The following is a 25,085-nucleotide window of genomic DNA, read 5'->3' as shown; positions in this document are numbered from 1 at the left end:
GATTTTAAGGTTGGTCCCACACTATGTTTTTTTAAATTATCGACTTGATAGTTTTGTCACTTTAATCTCTGTATTGTCATTTTATTATCACATTATCTCTATCGAAGTTTAAAATTCCAGAACATACACTGCAAAATACTGAGGTAAGGCAAGTGACGATTGGACACGAATGATACAACTTGCTAACTTAAAGAAAAATCTTCTTCAAACGACTGATGCAGGAAGGTATCTTGGAACTGTCCATTAATAAAAGGTTTGGTTCCCATAAGGATAAAGGGTTTTTTTTTTGGTAATTTCGAAGTTCATAGAAAAGCCGATATGTTTTCCAAGTTATGGGCTTCGATTATTTGGATAGAAAAATGTAATGGGCTTGGAGCTGCCTCACCCACACACTTGGTTTCATTTTGCAGATTTTCAAGACAGAATGAGGTTTACCAGAGATATTGTTTGAAAATGAATGAACAATTTTATTCCTCTTAGTGCTGTAACTTGTATCTAACCCTAAACCAACTGAACAAAGCTACTTGATCCCCGGCAAAACTTTCGAGATAATGTTCTGAAAGAAATTAATTCACGAGCTAATGCACTCCCAAGATTAATTGCTCAAATAGGGTGAAATTCACAGTGTTGGCCGTAGGTCGCCATGCACTCCGGGCGACCTTGTAGGTCGCCATGCACTCCGGGCGACCTACCCTTGCTCAAACAGAGATAATGAACGTGAGAATGAACGTGTTGCATGGCACATGCACGTCCCAACACATAGGTCGCCATGACCTCCGGGCGACCTTGTAGGTCGCCATGCCCTCCGGGCGACCTTGTAGGTCGCCATGCACTCCGGGCGACCTACCCTCGCTCGGCTTCCCTCGGATTCCCTCGCATAGCTCGCTCAGTTGCCCTTGGATGCCCTCGCATAGCTCGTTCGGATGGCCTCGGTCGGATGGCCTCGGTCGGATGGCCTCGGATTCTCTCGATGGCCTCGGTCGGATGGCCTCGGTCGGATGGCCTCGGATGCCCAGCGTGTTGGGACGTGCATGGCACATGCAATCTCTTGTAGCTCGCCGGGAAGACATGGCGACCTAGTAGGTCGCCCGGAAGGCATGGCGACCTACGGCCAACACTGTGGATTTCACCTTATTTGAGCAATTAATCTTGGGAGTGCTTTATTTCGTGAATTAATTTTTTCCAGAACATTATCTCGAAAGTTTTTCCTACCTATCCCCTATTGAAAGACTGTATAAATTTGTGAATCAAAAGCATGTCAGACATATTCCTCTTGCAAGACGAGAGAGCAAGACCTGCCGACATACCTTGATGTAACAGAATACTGATCACCCCAACAACAAGCCATAGATGGAAAAATACAAGTTGAAACCAGTGAGGAGGAAGAGGAACTCAAAGAGAAATGAATGTATAAACCGGCCTGCTGATAAGATCATCTGCATTCCTCCCTTGTCAATCAAGTTTCTTCTCGCACAAGTTTTGAATCTGTTAAAGCATGGACTTCCAGCTGACTTTAGTTTTGTTCAGAATGCCTTGTCGAAACATGCTTGTCTGTTCTTGTTTCATGCTTGCTTTTGCTTCGATGTTTTGTTCTGGATGTTCGGGTTTTGGTAGTATGCTTCACTATTGGCTCTTGGATGCCCATCTCTGGTTTTTCTTTGGCAGGATGTTCAGGGGGAGCATCTGGCCATGGAGTGCGTTTTGATGGGATGGTGATGTCCAAAGGAGGGTCAATGATCCATCTACTCAATGTACAAACTAATGATCAGATGGCATGGTGAGGAGACCAAGCCGGAGCAATCAATGAATCGTTAAATTATAGCAATGCAAACCAATACACAACATACTAAACAACTGTAGCCCTTGAAGTGTGTAGAGTGCAAACATAACTAAAATATGCATGGATCATGGAAACATGTTATATAATAAACACTCACGAAACAAACAAACAAACAAAAGAACTTAAATCATAAGGATATAGATATACTTGCAGTCGCAATGAATTCCTCGAAAACACAGAAAGGTCAAAAAGTTACTCCTACCGTCCTTAGTTGAATGTTGTTCGTTGGCATCTCTTTGTAAACAAGTTAACAAATGTAGAGACCCCTACCACATCAGTCCACGAGTAGGATAAGTTCTCAAGATTTTATGAAAGGTATTTAGAAAAATCCAGCAGAAGACAATAGTTATTTACTCATGTTCAACCCACATGGTTCGGACGATCAAAAATCATAATGTCTACAATGGATCAAAAAATTACATGATTCTTGATGATGATGATGACGATGCATCATATGACGAGATTTCACTACAGCTTGTGAAGTAAAGGGTACTTAATTTGGAGTTGTCGATGTTGTTACTTACATAAGGTCTACAAGTAGACAAATGCATTGACAATTTCAGTCCCTATAAGTTCAAATATTAGACAGATAAGACCATGCCCCCCAAATTTTGAGTTTAAATACTTAATAAGCCATTGTGTTTTTTAAGTTCAATAATTTGGCCCCTCCAGATGTTTGATTCTAGCTCCGACCTTGCCAATACATATCTTACGTGATATTATAACTTTTAAGTTTCTTACCCCATGATCAGTCTAACATCAATTATATTATCTAACCTTGTAGTGTCTGCATTCCTCAAACCCAGATCAAGTGAAGAAAGATTACATATTTGGCACAATTATAAACACCACTTATTAAACTTAATCATTATGCAGCACAATACCAAAACATAATGAGAATCGGATGAGAGATTCACCTGTGAGGAAATTTGCTATCAGCATGAGCCTCAACTCGAAGCCACCAGAGTAAAACTTGAAGACCACAGCTTCCGAGTGGCTCCACCACTGAAGGGTCTGTAATTAGACCCAATGGACTCCCAACATCCCCATCCAACATATCGATATCCTTAATCCATTCCGGCTTATCTTTTCTGTCTTTCCAAAGTAACCTAGAATTCAAAACAAACCCTGACCACTCCAACTTCCTCGGCAGCACAGCCAATCTATCATCAATATTAACAGCACTTTTCCGCGCAAAGGGCAATGTATTAAAAGTATGCCATCCTGCCAACATATTAGATTCATTACACGCCGGGTCTTGAATCGGCATTCTAGGATTCTCCTCTTCCCCCTTCCGATCTGAAGACCCACCAATATTAGCTGAAGTAGCAAGTATTCCGACCGAAACTGCCCCGAACCATTTCACATTTTGGATCTCATCGAAAAGTTCCATACTATGCATATTACTATCGTCTGCAAACATAACAATCCCATCTAGTTTCTTCTCTCTTACAATTCTGCCAACAAAGTAACACAAAATTGGGAGTCAACCCTCGATTATAACAACCTAATTCTGAAACTCATAATCATTAACATTTTTAAATTAAATAAAAATTTAATAAAGGATTACCTTAGAGCGTGAAGGCGCATTATGGACTCCAATTTATGTCGTTCATCCCAGGAATTCGGCATCGGTTGACTGAATCCGACGTGGATAGTTTTCAAACCAGATTTCTCAATGAACGACGCCGTTTCATTACTGACACCGCCGGCCTCCACCATGATCCAAATTAGATTGTACGGAACCACCATTAGCGACTGCATAACGCCGGCCAAATGCAGCGCTTGGAATGTACGTACATAGGTCGGGGTGACCACGATAATTGTCTTAGGATCCTTCACACCGAATTGTAACCTCTGCTCCTTTTGAACTCTCTCTAAGATCCGATGCGCCTTCATAGCCTCAACCGGGTCCGGATGCAACCACGGACGGACCCGGATCCCGTGCCGCCCTACAACCACTCGTGAATTTGTCGCCGTCTTGTTCGGAAACGGCAACCGGATGTTGTTGGCAACCAGGGCCGGCCTGGGCATAGAGCAGGGGAACGACCGCCTAGGACTCCAAGTTTGGTGGGTCCTATTTTTAAAATTATTTTTAAATTTAATAATTAAAAAATATTTTTAAATGTATTTTTTTATTTTAAATATTTAAAAATATGATAATTTAATGAGTCTAATAATTAAAAAATATTTTTAAATATCACTTTTTATTTAAAAATTTCGTAAATATAATAATTCAGTAGGCCTCATTTTAATGAAGGGAGAAATTTAGGTATGGATTATCATTTGTTTTTGGTCTAAGACTCTTAAAATGTTAGTATTGGGCCTGTTGCCAACGTGGATGGTGGACAGAACAGAGTGAACATCGAGGGTTTTGGCGAGCTCCGCAGCTGAACGAAACGGCGGCGTGTAGAGGTTGGAGGAAGAAGTGGAGAAGAAGAAGAAGAAGACCGAGCAAGAAAAATGGAATCCGGGAACTAAGCTGATTAAACAACAGAGACCGTGGAGGATAAGCCAAAAAACAGCTGCGGGCGATTTATAGCCGCTGTCGGATGATGAATCTAACGGTCCTGATGACCTGAAGCTGTTGCTCGGGCGGCTGAGATAGCTCTGGTGCAACGCCGAAAGCTTCATTGTTTCCCCGATCCCAAAGCTCCCGCAAGAAAGAAGTTAATGGGATTATAATAAGCATTGTTTTTTATTTGGTGAGGATGGTGGATTCTAAGGGGTATTTGGTTTAAGAAATGTGCTTACATTCTTATATTTGGTTGGTCGAGAATCTCATTCTTGATAATGTTTTATTATCAATAGTAGATTTCTTTTGAGTATATTACCAAGAATATCATTACCTCCATTTTCTTAGGCATTGTTGGATTACCGGTGTTTTGGACTAAAACACTCTTAATTTTTTTCTTTCAAAAATATCATTCTTCTGTCATTGAATAATAAAAAGTCTACGAAAGTTAAATTACAAATTTATCCTTAAACTATTTTAGATTTACAAAAAAAATCTATAATTAAAATTTTATATGAAGTTTAACGGTTAAAATAAAATTTTACCCTTTCATTAAACCTTTTTATATTTTCAATTTTATAAAAAAAAAATTATATAAATTTTATGTATTTAAATTTTTTCAACTTGTTAAAAAAAATATAATAAGGATAATTTGGTCAAATATATATTTTAATAATCCTTTATTCCTTTAATCAAATACGGTAATTTTACATCCCGGCTAAGCCAACCAAACACAAAATACAATATTCCCAGTAATCTTATTCCTTGATAATCTTACATTTTCATTGATAATCTTACATTCCGTGAACCAAACGCACCTATGAGTTTAATTAAAAGCAGAAATTTATGATTAGTTAATTAAATTTTTCAGTTTTGCAGCTTAATTTTCTTTTAAGACATCAGGACCAGGCGACATAATTAAAACAAAACAAAAAAGAGGCGTGGAATTTAGTTACACGTGGTAAGATTTTACTGCTTCCTTACTTCTCAATAAATGTGCTGGATTTAGACAACGCAGCTTATTATTTGATGCATTAAAGCATGAGTTCGAGCATTTAAAATATTTTATTTTAATTTTAAAGCATTTTAAATTTAATTATATTTCTTTATTTCAATTTTAATAAATTTTCTTTTAATTATGTAATTTGAATTTTTAAATTTCATGTGTGGATTATATATATTATAAAACTTGAAAGTTTAAATTTTTATATATGATTTTTTTAAAATTAATATATTTTAAAGAATAAAATATAAAAAATAAATCGGGTATCATTGACTAAAAAATACGGATATTAAATTTTACAAACGGGTACTCGAATGTAATGGGCCAAGATAACATTTTGGTACTTGAAAATTCTAATTATTCAGTATTTCAAATACTAAAAAAACGGGTATCCAATTTTAAATATCTCTAAATTAAGGTCCATATAGGGTTTGATAAATGGTCAGATAATTTATAGGTGGGTAATCCTTAAAATTAAACACGCGTTTATTAATACATTGCCCAAAATTTTAATTTTTTTTCTTCTAGAATTCATATTATTGAGTTAGCTAGGATGGTTATTGTGGTCGAATTTTTTGTCAATTCGATTTGATCTAAAAATATCTTCATTCGGATTTGACTCGATCCGAAAATTATATCATCCACTGGATCTGATCCGATTCTAAAAATATATATCATCTACTTAATTTCGAATCGACTCGAATTTTTAGATTATAAATTTGACCTGACACGACATAAAATAAGTACTTAATTAAAAATAATATTTTTAAAAGAAATTATATTATTATCTCTGGATCGATTCGGGTCGAAGTTTTTTCACCCTCCATCCGAACACGATCTAACCTCAATGTTTTAAAAAAATCAACCGAACTGACCAAAACCTGATTTTAAATATATATATAACCTTATCCGATCGTGTTGAGTGAGAATCTCTCAATTTCGAATTAAATTATCATCCTTAGAGTTAGCTTTAGTTATACACTAAAATATGTCACTTACAATTTTAAATATAATATTTAGTTGTCATATTATAATAATATAATCTAAATAAATTGTTGTATATAATGTAATTAATATTTTAAAATAATTAAAATTATATTATATAGTATAAACATAGAACAAATAAAAAAGTGTAAAATCTGTAAAAGTGAATTATTAATGTGTAAAAGTTTCAATCATTAACACTGCCTAAATTGAAATAGCATTACACATTATGTCAAATTAAAAATATAAATATTAAATCCTAACTTTGGTTCCTATTATTTGAATGAAGTGCACATCTAAAATTTAAAAGGAAAAAAAAATGAGTTTGCACAGAACCGTGGACCGTGTTGAAGTAATATGAGTTAAAAGTATCAAATTGTAAATGTCAATACAATGGAAGGACTGAGCTTATAATTGAAATGAAGTATGTGACCAAAATGACTAGAAAGGGCATTTGGTTAATGACGTGGCATGAAGTGAGGGCTTCAATTTTACTACAAATTCCTGTCTACGAAACACGGGAAAAGGAAGGCAGTGGCATATGCAATTTCTTCTTGGTTTGGTTTCATTGTCATTTGGTTTGGTTTCGTAACAAAAAAAATTTCTCATGATTTGATTTAATATCGATTTTACATTTGACATTTATTTGATTATTTTATTGATCTATCATTATTTTAGATTACCATGATATTTTTTTAATTAATCGGTGCTTGCAAAATAATAAAGATATATTATGATTGAGTTGTGATAAAATTAGTTGTCAGTATGATGTCATTATTATATGCATTCTCTATGTTTGTATTAATTGTGTTTATGGTTCACCATTGATAATCTTATTTGTTTGTGTATACTAATTTTTTTAGTTGTTTGGTAGGATTTTTAACTCATTCTTTTTAAAGTTTATCAGAAATAAAAAAAATATTTATACATTTATTTTATTTTTATTATATTATCTAAACAAAATAATTGGTGTTCATGTGAGCAACTCTAAAAGATTAAACATTTTTAAGCATTTAACTATTATCCTTGCAAAGGCAAAAGAAAAAGCACGCACGCACATACAATTCTACTATGCTGACAGCTTGACTCAATCATATGAACCATTAAATTGGCAAAGATCCATCTTTTGCTGTGCTAAATGGGGGGGGGGGTTCTCGTTTGATCAAAGCCTATCATTGTATAAAAGTCGTCAATTTTGAAGAGAAAAGTGAACAAATTTTCTAAGAAATGTGGAACCCTTAAACAAAAACCCCCCATCACTTGATTCCCGATAACCCACTAACATAAACAAAACATAGAGAAGAAAATAATTACGATGGATAAGAAATCCCATTTCTGATGCAATGAAGTTACATTGTTTTTCATTGCCAAAAAGGTTATTTGTTTACACTCACACCCTCAACAAAAAAGGCTCGATCGATCTAGCTAGCACAAATTTCAAATCAAATCATGATAAATATTACCTTTTTCCCGACCACTCGGTACTGTATATGGATAATGTTTTTGTGAACTTGGATAAGTAGTTTAACTAGGAAGATCATGAATATTTGGCCGACGTATTAATGTTCTTCTTACGACAGTATTCGAAGCTGTTTTCCTCCGTTCTTTCGACCACGAAATGCGCAAGCGTATCATTGTATTCCACCATGTTCTCCTTGCACAAGAACTCGTCTCCGGGCATCTTCTCCTCATCTCTGTAATAATCATGGACGAAGATATGAGTCTTGGGGTTGCCACCTTTCTTGCTCCTCGCCAGCACCCCTGAAGTGAAGATCGGTTGCATCCTTCCGGGGCCGTCCGGTCCGTCGCCTCTCGGTCCATCTATCAATATCACATCCCAATCCACATCGTAAACGTGGTTCGGCAAGTCATTGATCCCGAGCTTGCACTCCGAGAACAACAGGTTCTGGACCGGTCTGCATTCGTTCCGAATCTGTTCTCTAGCCGACGCTATCAGCTCCCTCGTCTCGCTTATCTTGGTCGTGTATTGGACGTCAAAGGCTTCGATTTCGGGATGTAACTCTTCGTAATAGGCCGCGTAGTAACGGTTTTCGTCGATAAAAACGGTGCGTCCGTTGTGGTTCAATGACTTCCAGAGAAGGGTTTCTTGCGTTAGGCCGAAAACGAGGAAGTTGCAAGGGGAAGAACATTTGCGCAGCACATCGGAGATCGGCTTCAGCTCGGAGTATGCCATGTGGTAACTTTCGTTGTTTTTCGAAGCATAATGGAGGAGGGTGTTGATCACTGTGGTCGGCAACGGCTGACCAACGATGACAGATCCCGAAGAAGTGCCAACGGCAGGGCCGGTTACGGATGTGCTCACGGCGGCGGTTTTACCTGAAATTGACTCCCTGGTGTATATAAGAGTTAAAAGGAAAGCAATGGTGAAGAAAGAAACAAAAGCAAGGAGCCATAATCTGTTTGAGCTTCCTTGTTTTTGGATATAAGGGTGAAGGAGAATCAGCTTAGTATTGCTGTTACTGTTCTTCATCCTCTCGTGGAGGTTTTCTCTTGAGAAAAAAATGCAAATTATTTCCCTTCTTTTCTCTTGCAATGAATCAGAAGAATTTGTCTTCTGATGAGAAGATCGAGAGAAAGTGGGGTTTGATTTAAAGAAGAATATACAACATCAACTGATATTACAGACAACCTAATAATGTTTCTAAAAAACTAAATTATACAATATGGAAAACTATAACTAATACCACTTAACTTTACGTTGTGTATAGTTTTTATCAATTAACTTGGAATTGTTTTAATTTTAGCACTAACCTGTAGTTTTGGGTTAAATTAGGGCATTAGGCTATTAAATCGTTAACTACGTGAACTTTTTAAAATACTTCACTTTTAGCCATTAAACTTTTAGTTTGTGTATCAATTTGGTCCTTTTAGAAAATTGTTGACTCTTTTGGTCACTGCTATTGATCAATCATTGCATGTTACTTGTCATCGTACACGACAAGATTGGTACCAAAACATTATAATACCCTAAGTTCACAGAAATTCATCTAAAAGTCTTACGTTCTAATTAGGGGTGCTTATCAAACCAGTCGATTGTGAGTTGGGCAGTGCTTGACTCGTGCTCTTTAAAAAATTTTGTTGCTCAACTCAACTCGTTGCTTGTTAAGCTCGTTAAAATTTTGCTTGACTTGTTCTCATTAAAAAAAATTGTTGCTCGACTCATTAAGCTCACCGAAACTTTTATCTTATTTCTTAACTATAAGTAAAATCCAATAATACTAAATAGAGCTTAATATAAACAAAAACTAATAAGTTTAACAAAGAAATTATCAAAAGAATGTATGGAACAAATTTAAAGTCTAAACTCTAAAATAACAATACACAAATACATTAAAATAATAATTAGGGCTTGATTTTTGGGTGTAGTAAAATAATAATTATTAATTAGTAATTTAGTATTTTGTATTATTTATTAGAAAATTAATAGATTAACAATTTATCATTTTTTTTATCTATTAGTAAATTAGAATTTTTTGAATAAAATAACTTTTAAGATAACTACTAAAAAATTATAAAAAAATTAACTAGTTGTTCTCGAACTTATTGAGTTGAGTTAGACTTTGCTTGGCTCAACTCGTTAAGGTCTCGAATCAAACTCAAATTTGAGTCGACTAAACTCGAGTTGATCTTTTATCGAGCTTTGACTGAGTTGAGCTTGAGTTGGTCACTAGCTTCTCAACTCATTAAACACCCCTAGTTCTAATGCTTTAAACTTCTCCGAGATTGTCTGATGAGGCTAGTTTCGATCTATGTTGTTTGTCTTCTTGAAGAATGCTTCTCACTATTTGACTTTTAGAACAAACACTCTAAATATCTCAAATCCAAGAAAGACTCCAAACCTCTAAAAAAAGATAGATTTTTATGTTTAATTTTATGAGTTCTAAAGAAATTTGAAAAAAAAAATCAAATCAATAAACTAGTAGAGGATGATGACACAAGTTTATCAATATTTAAGGTGATCATAAAAGACATCAAAGAATTACAATTTTCGTTATGTTTAAAAATATGTGAAAATCCCCTAATTTCGATGGAGAATATTAGGGGTGCTTAACGAGTTGAGCAGCTCAAACTCGATTCGATTAAAATTCGATAAAAGCTCGATTCGGGTTGACTCGAGTCGAAACCTTAACAAGCTGAGTCGAGCCAAGTCCAACTAAACTCCATAAGTTCGCGAGCAGCTCATTAATTTTTTTATAACTTTTTAGTAGTTCTCTTAAAAATTTATTAATTTACAAATAGATAATAAAAAGATGATAAATGACTAATATATTAATTTTATAACAAATAATAAAAATATAAAATTATTACACAAAAAATCAAGCTCTAATTATTATTTTAATATATTTGTGAATTGTTATTTTGGAGTTTAGAATTTCAATTTGTTTATACACTCTTTTGATAATTTTTTGATTAAATTTATTAATTTATGTTTATATTAAGCTCAATATAGTATTAGTAGGTTTTACTTGTAGTTAAAACAATAAGATAAAAATTTTAGTGAAATTAACGAGCAACGAGCACGAATCAAGCAACAAATTTTTTTAACGAACACGAGTCGAGCAAAATTTTAATAAGCTTAACAAATAACAATTTTTTTAACAAGCACGAGTCGAGCACTGTCCAACTCGCGATCGACTGGCTGATAAGCACCCCTAGAGAAGATGTTGAAGACCACCATGTCATTTGATTGTTAGTGATTTATTGGACCAATTAATGAATTGAACTTGAAACTAAAATTCAATGTTACAATTGAATCAATTTAAAGTTCAATAGTTTGATCGATACAAATCCAAAAATTTAGTGTCAATTAGAGTAATTTACCCATCTTTTTAACTCGGCTGATTTTGCTTCAATACATCTCATGTGGTTGTTGGAACTTAATATAATAATAAAAAAAATAGTTTTTGTTATTGTTTTCTAATAACTGATTATTGAACTTTATATGATATTCCAGCTCTCGAGTTTAGAAATCAAACAATATTTTTATTTAATATTTATTTCTGCTGGAATATTCAAATGTGAAAAATGATTATTGCTTGATTGGTGGGATTACTCTACTACCTACCTTCAAATTTTTTTTGCACGTTTATGTGTAAATAAATTAATCGTTCATTTCGTATAAATAAATATTGAAATTTAGAGATCATTTTCTAGTAAAAATGATTCGTTTATTGGTGAAAAGGGATGATCCGAGACAGGTGGGCGGTTGGAGGGGGTGGGGGAAACATTTGTGAGCGACCCCATAACTAATTACAAACCAGAAGTCGTTTTGCCTTGATCACGTTACCTTTTCTAAACATATCCTCGTTTCTTAATTAATTGGTTACCACTGAAGTTGACGATCCACCTACTCGAATATCCCCATTTTGAAGATTCCTTGCTATCATTTCATGTTTGCATAGTAATTATAAATTTATTAAGTGAAGGGGTGTTTTTGGATTGATCAACATAATCTTATTCAACTATAACAACAATATTACTATGAATAATCTTATGAACTAAAGATGTCCTTAATGTTTAGTTTGAATACGTTTCAAAATACGAACTAAACTGAACTTCAAAATATATTTTCTATCAAATACATACAAGAATTAACTTTCGAATTCTCATTCTCATTGGAGACCAAATACATGTTAAAGCCTAATAGTATAGATTAAAGTTCTTAACGGTTGATCTACTTGTTCAGAGTTCAGACACAGCACCAGCCCAGCCAAGAGTCACCCAGAAATCCTAGTAATGGCCCAAAATAGAGATCACCCGTTTCGCCATGTGATAGATTCAGTTCACGATTTGAGTAGTGGTCTATTTGAGCGATCTAGATTGAGTTATTCTCCTTGGTTTCACTTTAACAAATTTTAATTTCTTTTTAAAAGACAATTTCTTAAAAATTTTAAAATTAAATTAAGAACGAAGTTTTAATTTGATCTTTTATTTTTAAATTTTAATATATATATTGTCATTATTTTATGGTGACATTCAATATTATTATTGGTTGTTTATTGATAGATGATGATGTAAGTCTATTCAAGCTTCTTCAATGATGGAGAAGTTGGCAGCCTTATTGTTTCCCGATCTAGGAGAGACACCAAATGCTACACTTGAATATATAAATAATCTGCACAATATAAAGAAAGAAATGATTAAGGGATTGATAATTAAGAATGAAAATGAAAATGGAAAGAAATGATAGTGAAAGAAATGATAGTGATAGAAATGTTATCAAATGTTGGCTGCTGAAGTGTTGTTGAATTATCCTTCAAATGTTCGGCCTCCAATGGTGATGATGGACGCTTGCCTTGATAAAGATTGAAGGATGGTTTTATTGTGATGGAATGGTGATAGAAGTGAAGATGTTGTAGGCGTGAAGCAATGAAAGATGGTGGTGTTTTAGATAGTATCTTATAAGACTAAGAATGAACCAATGCTATAGATGAGCAAAGACCCGATTCTTATAAGTCGTTATAAGGGATGGTAGCAAGGACTTGAACCCACTAGTTATAGGAACTAGGAACTCGAAGTATCTATGGAAGAGGTTGACGCCACAAACTTTAGAAGCTTGCTTAATCGATATAGTTCTAAGAAGAACTATAAGAGAAAATAATCTCACAAAGATTTATATTATCAAAAGGGTTGAGTTTACAAATGAATGCCAAAGCCTATTTATAGGCTTGCATGGGTTTGGCCAAATAATTACATGTCCATTCGGCTAGATACATGACTTTTAAATGGAAATGCATGATGTTTTAATGAAGGGATATGTCCTTGGCCGAATGGTCTCCTTATTGTTCCACACGCATCGCACATGGGTGGCTGGTCATGAGGCACTCACATGGGTGGCATAGGATGCTTATGGTGTGGCTCCTCCATGGCTTGAAGATAAGCAGCAAGTTAGGCGTGGCTTGGCATCCAATATGTGTCTAAATGACATGTCATCAATGGGGCAGCAACTTGTTATGACAGGTCACATTTGTGGAAGATAACCTTTCATTATTTGAGCTACTTTACATGTGTTTGAGCTGAAGATAAGCTGACCATAACATGTCACATTTGTGGAAGGTAACCTTTTATTATTTGAGCTACTTTACATGTGTTTGAGCTGAAGATAAGCTGACCATAAATGAAGTACATGAAGATGAGTCTTTGGTCTGCTCCTTGTGAAAAGACACCTCTTAGAATGGTAACTATTTGCGAAAAGGTACAAATCCAAAAAAATTGACCTAGACTATATTTGAAGTGCTCTGTGTGGTGGTGGTGGTGGTGCAACTCTCCAGCTGAAATGAGACCTCTAGCTAGCTCAAAAGTCCAGCTCAAGTCAGCTATGAGCTCGGGGGTCAGCTGGTAACTTTGTCCCAAAATGTTCTTGAGCTGTCCCGGAGTTGTCCTAGTCATGTTTTCGTAGCTCACGGACTCCAATGCTAGCTTTAAGTTAGCTACCATCATGTGGCCTCCTATGCACCTACAAAAGAAAGCATATATAAGCTAAGTATAAACATATAAAGATGTGAACTATAGATTATAATAATAACTCATGCATCATATGATAATGAATGAATATTATTATTATAACTATAGATTATATGTATGAATATCAATCAATGATGCAAATCATTGAATGAATGCACATGTTATGATAATTCAAGTTTAGTATAATATGTAAATGTATGCTCATAATAATATATAGTGCATAAATAAATAAATAAATAAAAGATAAAGTAAGGTAGAACTCCCTTAGATTGAGCTTGATGGATCTTGAATGATGTGAGCATGTCATGTAGAAAGTTGGTACTAGACAGGATCACATCAGATGATCAAAACGTTAATTCAAGTATGATTTTTCTTAAAAAGAAAATAATTGAGTGATCGTAATTATAAGAATAGATAAGTGATTAACTATATAATTTATCCTATAAAAAATGAAAAGAAAATCAATATGTTTTTTTTGTACTGTTGAACTTTACTTGCTTTAATCGAGAGTTTATGAGCAGTTTATGAGCTAAGGCCTCTGGATTGTGCAGCTGGGACAATATGTTAATTGCCACTATTTGTATTATCGCTAGGGATGGTAAAAAAACCTGAACCCGATGGAGAAAACCGAAAATCGAATTAAACGGGGACGGGGAAAAACCGTTTATGCTAAATGGGGACGGGGACGGGGAAAAATCGTTTATGTTAAACGGGGACGGGGACGGGTTTAATAATCTATGCCCCGATAATCTGATTACCCGGTTCGATACCCGCCCCATAAATATTTAAAAAAATTATTATATATATATATATATAATATTAATAAATTTAAATTAAATTAAATATATATATATATATATATTTATATATTTAATTTAAATATATATATATACCCGGCCCGATACCCAACCCGATACCCGTTTAAATAACCGTTTATGCTAAACGGGATACCCGTTTCCTCGCGGTTTTCCCCGATTACCCGATGGGGATCCCCGTTTAAATCCCCGTGGTTTTTTAAGCGGGAACGGGTATGAATTTTTTAAACGGAAACGAAAATGGGGACCAATACCCGACTCGAACCCGGCTCGTTACCATCCCTAATTATCGCAACTTAGCGTTATTACTTCATTTAATTGATTATAGATAAGTTATTTGGCATTGTACGGCTGATTAGCTGCAAGCCAAAAGACCTGTTCTAGTGGTCTATTAAATACTGCCCCCTTTATTGTTTCTGGAGTTTCCTAATGCTCTAGGTCTCCTTCTATCCCTTAATTGCATTAGCGACAAGCACATATAAACCTCATTTGCATTTTTACCACGAGTCCATTTAGAAAGTTTGTCATTCGTTTTGGTAATTAACCTCGGGTGAGGTGCTTGTTCAAGTTTTGTCTCATTCATTTCATTACTCCATGTTAATGTAGTAGATTTCTTTTCATATTAGCGGGCATATTATAACAATAATTCTTCTTCTTGTGATTCTTCATTCCCTGTTGATAATTAAAAGTTGGTTTTATCGTCTTTTAAGTTACTCGCTGTCTGGTTTTAAGGCATCTGCAATTTTGATAAGTAGCATGACACTTCAAGCAGCCTTGTGTTACTGTTTTAGGTTTGATTTGCGGCATTGTTGATTGTTATTGTTACTTAAAGGGCAACAGCTTTGTGGTACTATTGATTTTTAACTTGTAATAATATCGCATCTCTGAAATTGCTTCTGTTTTTGGTTCCTTATTCAACTTAGCATACTGAACATTCAAACGTGATAAACCTTGCAGCTTCTATGTTATTCGCCTTAACATATTTCCTTGTGGCCTTGTTCTTTGTATATATAAATAATTTTTGAAGGTTTGATGACTCTTAAATACTTCCTTAATTTCCCTTTTAAACTAAGGTTTTAAGCCAAATATTTGATTAAAACGTCTTGTCAGTTAAGTCCATAGATTTTGTGCTGCTTTTCAGATCTGTATCATGGATCAAAGACAATGCTCAATTGATGAAGACAACAACACTTTGACAAGAATTTTAATGGAGATTACCACATAGCAGCGGTGTACAGAAATAAATTGGTTTAATCTTGAATTGTCGGCCCAGTTAAGAAAACTGAAATCTTGAACCGGCAGAAAATAAAAATCAATTTCACAGTTATGGAGGTTATTGCTTCCTGCAATTTTGGTCATCGGTAATTGTAAAATTAGAATATGTCTGCCTTTCACGTCGGCTCAAATCCCCCATCCCTTTACCAAATGCGTACTCATAGGTTGGCTAGAATGTTTATAAAAGAATTGAAATCCGTAAAGAAAATAAAATCTGAAGGAATTAGAATTTGAATCTGAAATATGTTTGGTTGGCAGAAATTAGAATCCAATTTCAGATTTTGTTTGATTATCAGATATGTAAGATGAATTTGATTTTAGTAATGTAAAATAACAGAATTGTCCTTCTTATTTTTTTTTACTTAATTTTAGTTTGTTTAGTAACTTACATGTACCAATATATTATAAAAATTTAAAAAATATTAAAATTTCATTTTATTGTTTGATTATTCATTTCAATAAATTATAAAAATCATACTAATAAATATTATAAGTTAAAAACATCCCAATTAGGGATGATCGTGGGTCGAGTTAGGTTGGATTTTTGGTCCACCCGACCCGACCCGAGAACAAGGGAACCTCCACCCGAGACCCTACCCGACTTGACCAAAATAAAGTTTCACCCGACCCGACCCGAATATATGAATTAGAAACCTGACCCGACCTGAAATAATAAAAAAATTATTTTTATTCAATAAAAACAGTGACTTAATTGAAAACAATTATATATAGAGGGGTATTATTGTAATTATTTCTAAATATATAAGGGAAAATTATATAATTTTTTCAGGTCGGATATTTTTTCACCCCAAACCCGAACCGACCCGAATATCACACTTAAAAAAACCTGACCCGACCCGAATATCATACTTAAAAAAACCCTACCCGAACATCACACCTCAAAAAACCCGACCCAACCTCGATTTTTAAAAAAAAAATCCGACCCGATCCCGAATTTTTAAAGAAACCCGACCTGACCCTAATATCACATTTAAAAAAACCCGACCAGACCCGAATAGCAAACTTAAAAAAACCCGACCCGACCCCAAATTTTTTTAAAAAAATCTGACCCTAATATCCAAAAATTAATAAAAGTAGTATGATCAAATTTTACATTTCTCCCTACAAAATATTTCAATTTCATCATGTTATGGATGAAATTTACATGAAATTTACTTTCCCTCGATGGAATTAAATTTCAAATCTCCCTTACAATGTTATTGCGTAGAGGGAAAGTCAATTCGCAACGGTATCTATCCACCGACCGAACACCGACCTACCCTATCCCTTTACCAATTGCTTGCCTAGTCACCAATTCAACATTAATAAATAAATTAACAAAAATATCGGCAAATCAAACAAAGGTAACATCATCATCATGAAAACCGAGTTTAATTGTTTTATATTAATATATCAATTGATCTTCAATTTAAATTATTATTTGGATTTTTATAAAAATAATATCCAAATTTAACTTCAATTACATATGCTATATCAGGATGAATATCAAATAGATAATGAAAAATAAATTAAAACAGAAAATATATATATACTTTTAAAAAATATAAATATCAATTTAAACTAAAAAATGAAATTTAGGTATCGAATAATACATTAACCAATGTATTAAGAAAGCTAAAAAGTAATTTCGTTTTCAAAACCATTGAAGTTCATTAACTTGGCCACAAAACGACAATCGCCAAATCCCTCCATCACCGCCTTCCTAATTACATAATTGTTCACATGATTAATCTAAATTTTTATTATTTAATCAATGATTAAATTGTTTTTGTGATGTGAAACTCTTAGCTAAACAAACACCTAATGACACCTGTTCAACCTCACTAATTGTATTTATTTATTTACGACAACTAAGTTTAAAGCACCTCGCCCCTGTTTTCTTTATACCCCCACCCCCAAATAATAACATTAGGAAAATATATAAACAAGTCCCTCACATAGATTTGTGTCGGTCAATTTGGAATTTCTGTTTTATTAGTATTTCTTCCTTTTTCTCCCTGTGTTCTGTTCCAACATATATGCTCTGTCGTGTCGGAAAAACATTACATTTCAACGCATGAAACGGGTTGTTTTCAATTCTTCTTCTTCTGCTTCGTAGTTTCGGTCTTCTTCTTCTTTTCTGATAAAACCCAAAGCTGAGAAACTTGGGATTTATCGAATACTTTGGAGCTATGGAGAGGGGAACTGCCGTTGTTGCCTCGAGGAAGTCTACGATGGAGAGGCCGTACAAAGGGATAAGGATGAGGAAGTGGGGGAAATGGGTGGCCGAGATTAGGGAACCGAACAAGCGGTCCAGGATTTGGTTGGGGTCTTATTCGACGCCTGTCGCGGCGGCTCGAGCTTATGACACGGCGGTTTTTTACTTGCGTGGACCCTCGGCTAGGTTGAATTTTCCCGACCTTTTGGCGGGTGAAAAATTCTGCGGCGGCGGAGGCGATTTGTCGGCTGCTTCTATAAGGAAAAAGGCTATCGAAGTTGGTGCTAGAGTTGATGCTCTTGAGGCAGCTCACCATCACCACCACCACCAACTTCGTAATTATAGTCACGGTTATGACGACGAGTTTAAGCCAACTACTGGCGGGTTTTTACATCGGATTGACTTGAACAAGATGCCCGACCCGGAAGATTTGGATGTTGAATGGGAAAGGAAATAGCAAGGGGGATGGGGGAACGGAAGTTGATGGAATCATGATCCTCCATCTTTTATTATTACAAAGTTGTAATTTTTGGTCCGTCGCCTTTGGCGGCTGTCCCGAAAGAGAAAGGGAGGTTGAAAGGGGGTGATTGCTGAACTGCACCGAGTGCAATCCCTATCGTGCACAGTGTAGTGGAGGTAAGTCTACTGACTTTGAAAGAATGAAGAAGACTTTTGTATTAATTATTATTTTTTTAATGGAAAATCACCTCTTTTTTATTTCATTGGTGGGATTTGATGCCGGCCAAAATCTTTTGAACGGTGGGGGAAAAACAAAGGGGGGAGGGGTGATTTCTACTTTCTATATGCCTTCTCTGCCTTTGCGTTTTTGTTGGAAAATAATTTTTTAAATTTTAATTTGATAATTTATTCATTTGAAAACTTAATTTATTTGTTCTAAATTCGATCACACAAAAAAATTTAAAAAAATAAACCGATCCAACAATAAAATTATAAACTTACTTTTTAGTTCTTAATTTGATAATTTTTAACCTTGAAAATGATATTACTAAAAAGAATAAATCACATACCATAATTTATAAAATATTAGTTGAATTGATTTAATCTAAAATTAATTCCATCTGTCTAATAGACAAATGAAAGTGAAAAAAATTGTGTCTAAATCATGATATGCTAATACTGGTGTTTTATTAGTTTTGATGAATTTATATATTTGTTTCTGATTGCATGAGATGTCGACAAAGGAGTGGAGTTGATAGAAAGGTGAAAAAATGCAGTGGCCTACACATTCAGGCGTTGGGTGCGCACTGGCCATACTAACCACTAACGTTATAACTACTTTAATGATAAGATTTTAAAGAGTTAGGTATTACCTGCCTCTCCCCGCTGGACGTGGGACACACACAAAAATTAGAAGAAAAAAGGGCATCCTGGAAAGCGAATGAATTATAGTAAAATATAAGTGATTGTGAGCAGTTGAGTTCGGTTCGAATGGTAGGATCATATAGCATATAGGACTGTCATAGCTTCTAAATGCTTTCCTATGTAAAAAGCAAAGCATATATAACAGGGAAGCGGTGGAGCTTTTGTTTCAAGACCAATATGTGCGGAAGGAAAAGGTAAGTCAAATTTACCTAGCAGCGTCCTCAAGGTTAGTCGTCTCGCGTACAACTAACGGAGCCGGTGTCATTAAACCACCCACCACCTGCCCATCGGTTTTATTGAGCAACTTCTGTACCTCGTTGAATGTCTGCAAAATTGAGGACCATTTAGTAGGCCATATAGGAAAGTAAAGGATTAATACAAATGAATTTTTGCTGGAGCCAGTTGCAGTGAACTAAAATAGGCACAATGAAGTTACGCAGCCTGAACCAGCCAATGTAACCCCAAGATGGTCTAGTATATCTCCCGTTTAAACCACTAACCGACGCAGGACAGGTAATTTTTTTCGACGACTATTTATTTTACAGCATTTTTCAGGAATATACTTTAACTCAATTTTTAAAAGGATGGATCTGGTTATGGGAATATGCTTCTCAAAACATATAAAAGCCGTTATATCACAGTTTTATTTAAGGGAAAGAAAAATAATGGACTTGATTCCAAGATTCAAGATGTTATTATTTATCTACGTTTATAACCATGCAATGGAAGAAGGAAGTTTTGAAAATGAATAAAACAAAACTATTTAGAAAGATATTGGCTTCTGCTGAAAAGATTGCATCTATTTCTTGAAGAGAGAGAGTTTTCATATACCTTCCAAGAGCTATCAACTTCTGGAAATAAGTTATTATCAGTCACAGCCCTGGTTCAGAGAACAATTGGAATGATGTAAGAAACGATTATCAATATATAAGCATGCCCCAAATCCAAGACACATTCCCATGAAGGGCCAGAGTACAGTTAATCATATTAAAGATATTGGTTATAATAACAGTCGATGCCTACTACTTTAGTCCGGCAAGAATAAAGAAGTGAATACATTCCGGTGGAAAACCGCCATATAAAAAAACTTGCATTTTGGACTAACGAGACTGGACCACGTTATACTATCAACAAAAGAAGTCCTAAAACCACGAGAAAATGGAAGTAATAAAAACTTATACTACAGTTTTTTCCCATATCAGATAAAAAATTGTCTGCTTCACATATAGTTGTGGAATTATGTTGGATAGACAAATAGTCGGTAATATACAAAGTAATAAAAATGTAAGAGAACAACTAAAAGTGGAATTCATTAGGTAAGTTCAAAATACCAGATATGGAGTCCAATGCTAGCAAGTCATAATCAGAAACAAGTCCAACCTGCAGAAGTAAGATAACATGGTCCAATTATTCCAAAAAGTGTAGTTAAAATTTATCAGGTCAAAAAGATAAAGCAGATTTGCAAACCGAAAAGACAGATACGAAATTGTAGCAAATGACTGCATGATGAAAACTTTGGAAAAAAGAAGGTATATAAATGAAAACGTTTGAGACATTGTGACATTGGAATGTGGACGCAATAATGAGTTGATATAAAGGAGACGCAAACAAGAAAAAAAAAAGTCATCACATGAGCAGAGCCATCTTTCCTTCTCCAGTATATGCTCACCAAAAGGTTTTAAGGATTGAGAAAGGAAGGACTGGAATCTAACACTCACTTTTGGGCTGTGGGCCTAGTGGAATGTTGCATACTCAACAACTCCACTTATCTGGAAATGTCAAGATATCATGATAGTCTGAATAATTCAGTCATTTGGTATTGAAAATTAGCAAGAGAAAATAAATTATTAGAGCTAATAATAGTTAAAATCTCATGACCAACAAACAAGGTTAGATAACATACCAATTTCCAATCATCATCAACAACAGGAAAACCTGAAATTCTTTATTCTACAAGAGTTTGCAGTGCTGTTGATGTTGGCAAAAGATCAACATATTAGATTTCTATTTTTTTACAATAGAAGATACACCACATGATAAACAATGAAAGATATAAAGTTTAAATGACAAAAACCTTCATCAACAGTTGTTGTAGGCTTTACCACCTGCAAATTCTCTTTTCTTGTCATGAAATCCCCAACTATATATACTCCTCTTGGCTGCATAACCCACATAAAGAATAAATGTTCATAAAAAGAACAAGAGTAAACTTGGAAAACTATATTACCGAGCTGGAATGCTACAACCTTTTTCCTTCAGAATCAAGTATGTATGATTCAAAATGATTCGAGTAATAATTACACAGGCATATAATAGAAAAAGTTTGATCTAATTGGATTGACCAGAAGTATTTGATAATTTGAATTAGCACTAAATTGTTTGAGACAGAAAAACGATATATAAATGCATGCATAACTATAATATGGTAGAGCTTAATTACTGCCTTAAAATTGTTAAATCCACCTAAAACCTTGCTATCACAACGTATCGAAGAAAGTAGAAACCTAAATAAGCCAAAAATTTCAGATACAACAGAATTGAACTGCAAAATTCCGCGCATATAAAACAGAGCTCTTCTTTGGGATGTTTTGTCCCGCAAGCAGTTCTAGATTAGTTCTCCTAATTTCACTAGAGTCGACAAAAGTGAGCATGCAAAATAGCAAACGACAACAACAACAATAATAATAACAACATTTTGCTTGCTAATTTTAAAAAGTCAAATTAAATAACGATATCTCATGAAAATAACATAGTAAAACAACAACAACAACAACAAAACCCTATTCCCATATGCAATGGGGTAAGGGGAGGTAGGGTAGTAGTAGGCTGCCCCCAATGCCAGGTTGAGAGAAGCTTCCGTGGAAGACCTCTGACAGTCAGAAAATTATAAATAAATGTAAAATGCAATGCAATGCATGTATAAATAAATAAATAAATACATAGTTGAAACAACCTTCATATGCAGTCTACATATGCGCGTCTGTAATGGGAAGTAATCCTTGCAAATAATCCCTGCAAATAAATCCCTGCGTAAAAAGGCTCTGCATATAGACATAAACGTAAGACCTGACTAAAATTAAAAAGAGAAAACTTGAAGAGAAGGATACACAGAAGTCAACGATGGCAAGCAACGAGAAGGAATAAAGTCAAATGGGTTAAAACCTAAACTAAGGTAACATTTCTCCGTACCCTAGTTCTAAACCTTCAAAAATTTCAATGACAAAAACGTATAAAAAGTATAAGTCATTGAAATTTCTACAAAGGCATTAAAAGAAGACAGAGGTGATACCCCCTATGGATGTAACCCGCATTACTCGGCTACCCTGGTCTTAAGTCTCCATACTTTCTTATCAGAGGTCATGTCCTCGGTAAGGGCTAAATCCTTCAAATCAGATCTCAAGTTGTCTTCCCACTTCTGTCTTGGTCGTCCTCTCCTTCTAGCACCGTTGACTGTAATCGACTATACCCTCCTGACCACATCCGACGGTTATCGCCTAAGGACATGCCCAAACCACCGTAGTCTTCCATCCCTCAATTTTTCGGATACATGCACCACCCCCAAGGACATCCTAATAGTAGAGTTTGGTGTCATGTCCCACAGAGTCCTACCACATGCCCATCGAAGCATTCTCATTTCTGCGGCCTCCATCCTCCTTACGTGATCCTTCTTGATTGCCTAACATTCAGATCCATACAACATCGCTGGTCTTATTGTCATTCTATAAAATTTTCCCTTAAGTTTCAGAGGCACTTTCTTGTCACACAAAACTCCGGTAGAAGCCCTCCACTTTAGCCATCCCGCCTTTATACGGTGTGTAACGTCATCATCCACACCCCCATCTTTATGTATCATAGACCCTAGGTACTTGAAACAATCCTTTGAGGGGAAAACGTTTCCTTCTATGCATACCTCTACATCTTCATCATTTTGGTTCCCATTGAAGTTTGAACATAAATACTCTGCCTTTGCAATATTGATCCTTAAACCTTTTTCTTCCAAAGCAGTCTTCCACGTAGTCAGTCTACTATTTAGCTCAGTTCTTGTTTCAGCAACTAGGACAATGTCGTCAGCGAAAAGCATACACCATGAAACATCGTCCGGTGTCGCACAATAGATGTCGTCCATAATCAAGGCGAAGATGTAAGAGCTAAGAGCCAACCCCTGGTGGAGTCCGATTTCCACCGGGAATGCCTTGGTGTCTCCAACTGTAGTTCTGACGTATGTAGTAGATCTACAATACATATAATGAATCGCCCGGATATAAGCAGTTGGGATCCGTCTCGTTTCCAAGGTCTTCCAGATTGTATCGCGGGGAACGCTATCATACGTCTTCTCAAGGTCAATGAACGCCAAGTGAAGATCTCTATTTGTTTCCCTATATTTCTCCATAAGCCGTCTAAGTAGATGAATCACCTCCGTAGTAGACCTGTCTGGAATAAAGCCAAATTGGTTTTCCGAAACCCTAGTAACCTGTCTCAACCTAGCCTCTATCACCCTTTCCCATAGCTTCATGGTATGGCTGAGTAGTTTAATACCTCTGTAGTTGCCACAACGTTGGGGATCTTCTTTATTCTTATAGATTGGTATCACCGTAGACTCTCTCCACTCCTCTGGCATCTTGGTAGTCTCTAAAATAATATTAAAGATATTGGTCAACCACGTAACTCCCTCTTCTCCTAGGGCCAACCACACAGTGATAGGAATTTGATCTGGACCGACAGCTTTGTCCCTCCCCATCTTTCTAAGAGCCATTTTGACTTCCTCAAACCCAATCCTAGTTGTAGGGCATTCATTGGCCATAGTAAGATGGTCGGCTGACCCATCAACGGTACTATCTCTACAGGGAGAGGCACCTCATTAAATAAACCAAAGAAGTAACTACCCCAAACCCTCTTAATATCATGATCTTTCACTAAAAGAACACCATTGTTGTCCTTAATAAACCTAATGCTACCTAGATCCTTTTTCCTATTCTCCCTAGATTTTGCTAGCCTGAAGATGCCGTTTTGTCCTTCCTTGGTGTCTAATCTCTTGTACATTTCTTCGTATGCCTTATCCTTTGCTTTAGCAACCGTTTTCTTGGCTTCCCGCTTCGCCTCCTTGTATCTTTGTTTAGCTCTCGATCTTTCTTCGTCGTCATTGCATTGTAGATACTCCTTGAAGCAAGTTTGCTTTGTCTTCACCTTAGTTTGGACTTCGTCGTTCCACTACCACGATTCTTTATGCTCCTTTACCATCTTTGTCGACAACCCAAGGGTGTTTTTGCCCACCTCTCTGATGGAATGTGCCATATTTTTCCGTAACATATAAACGCAAAAAGATTTCCAAGCGACGGAAATGAATCAGGTAACCATCTGCGTCAGAATTGGCGGTAACAGCTCCAGTAGCGACGACAACGGAAGCGGATGACTTGACAGACCGAGACCCACCAAAGAATGTGGATAAGGAAAAGAGGAGGCGGTTGAATGGGTGAAAACTGAGCTGGCATGGCATGTGATGAATGGAAGCGGCGGAGGTGGAAGTGGCACGTGACAGATATGGATTCTGAATGGAGCAGCGCGTCCAT

The 25,085-nt window shown here is 35.5% G+C and overlaps 2 protein-coding genes and 1 pseudogene across 2 annotated transcripts; 1 reads left to right on the top strand and 2 right to left on the bottom strand.

Moving 5' to 3' along the window:
* Positions 1 to 204: 204 nt before the first annotated feature.
* On the bottom strand, positions 205 to 25,085 carry LOC120173243 (annotated as a pseudogene).
* On the bottom strand, positions 7,816 to 8,928 carry LOC120173284 (protein IRX15-LIKE-like). The gene is made up of 2 exons (XM_039180488.1): positions 8,898 to 8,928; positions 7,816 to 8,850 (listed from the first exon to the last, which is right to left on the bottom strand). The coding sequence occupies exon 2, from the start codon at positions 8,831 to 8,833 to the stop codon at positions 7,880 to 7,882; it is 954 nt and encodes a 317-aa protein (XP_039036419.1). The 5' UTR covers positions 8,834 to 8,850; positions 8,898 to 8,928; the 3' UTR covers positions 7,816 to 7,879.
* On the top strand, positions 17,905 to 18,857 carry LOC120173285 (ethylene-responsive transcription factor RAP2-10-like). The gene has a single exon (XM_039180489.1). The coding sequence runs from the start codon at positions 18,110 to 18,112 to the stop codon at positions 18,590 to 18,592; it is 483 nt and encodes a 160-aa protein (XP_039036420.1). The 5' UTR covers positions 17,905 to 18,109; the 3' UTR covers positions 18,593 to 18,857.

Source organism: Hibiscus syriacus, unplaced genomic scaffold (assembly GCF_006381635.1).
Source record: "Hibiscus syriacus cultivar Baekdansim isolate YM2019G1 unplaced genomic scaffold, ASM638163v2 tig00111942_pilon, whole genome shotgun sequence".
NCBI classification, from domain to species: domain Eukaryota; kingdom Viridiplantae; phylum Streptophyta; class Magnoliopsida; order Malvales; family Malvaceae; genus Hibiscus; species Hibiscus syriacus.
The sequence above is the reverse complement of the archived record's forward strand: the minus strand, read 5'-3'. Positions and strand labels throughout refer to the sequence as shown.

Excerpts from the sequence above, each read along its gene's own strand:
- LOC120173284 (XM_039180488.1), bottom strand. The coding sequence starts at position 8,833 with ATGAAGAACAGTAACAGCAATACTAAGCTGATTCTCCTTCACCCTTAT.
- LOC120173285 (XM_039180489.1), top strand. The coding sequence starts at position 18,110 with ATGGAGAGGGGAACTGCCGTTGTTGCCTCGAGGAAGTCTACGATGGAG.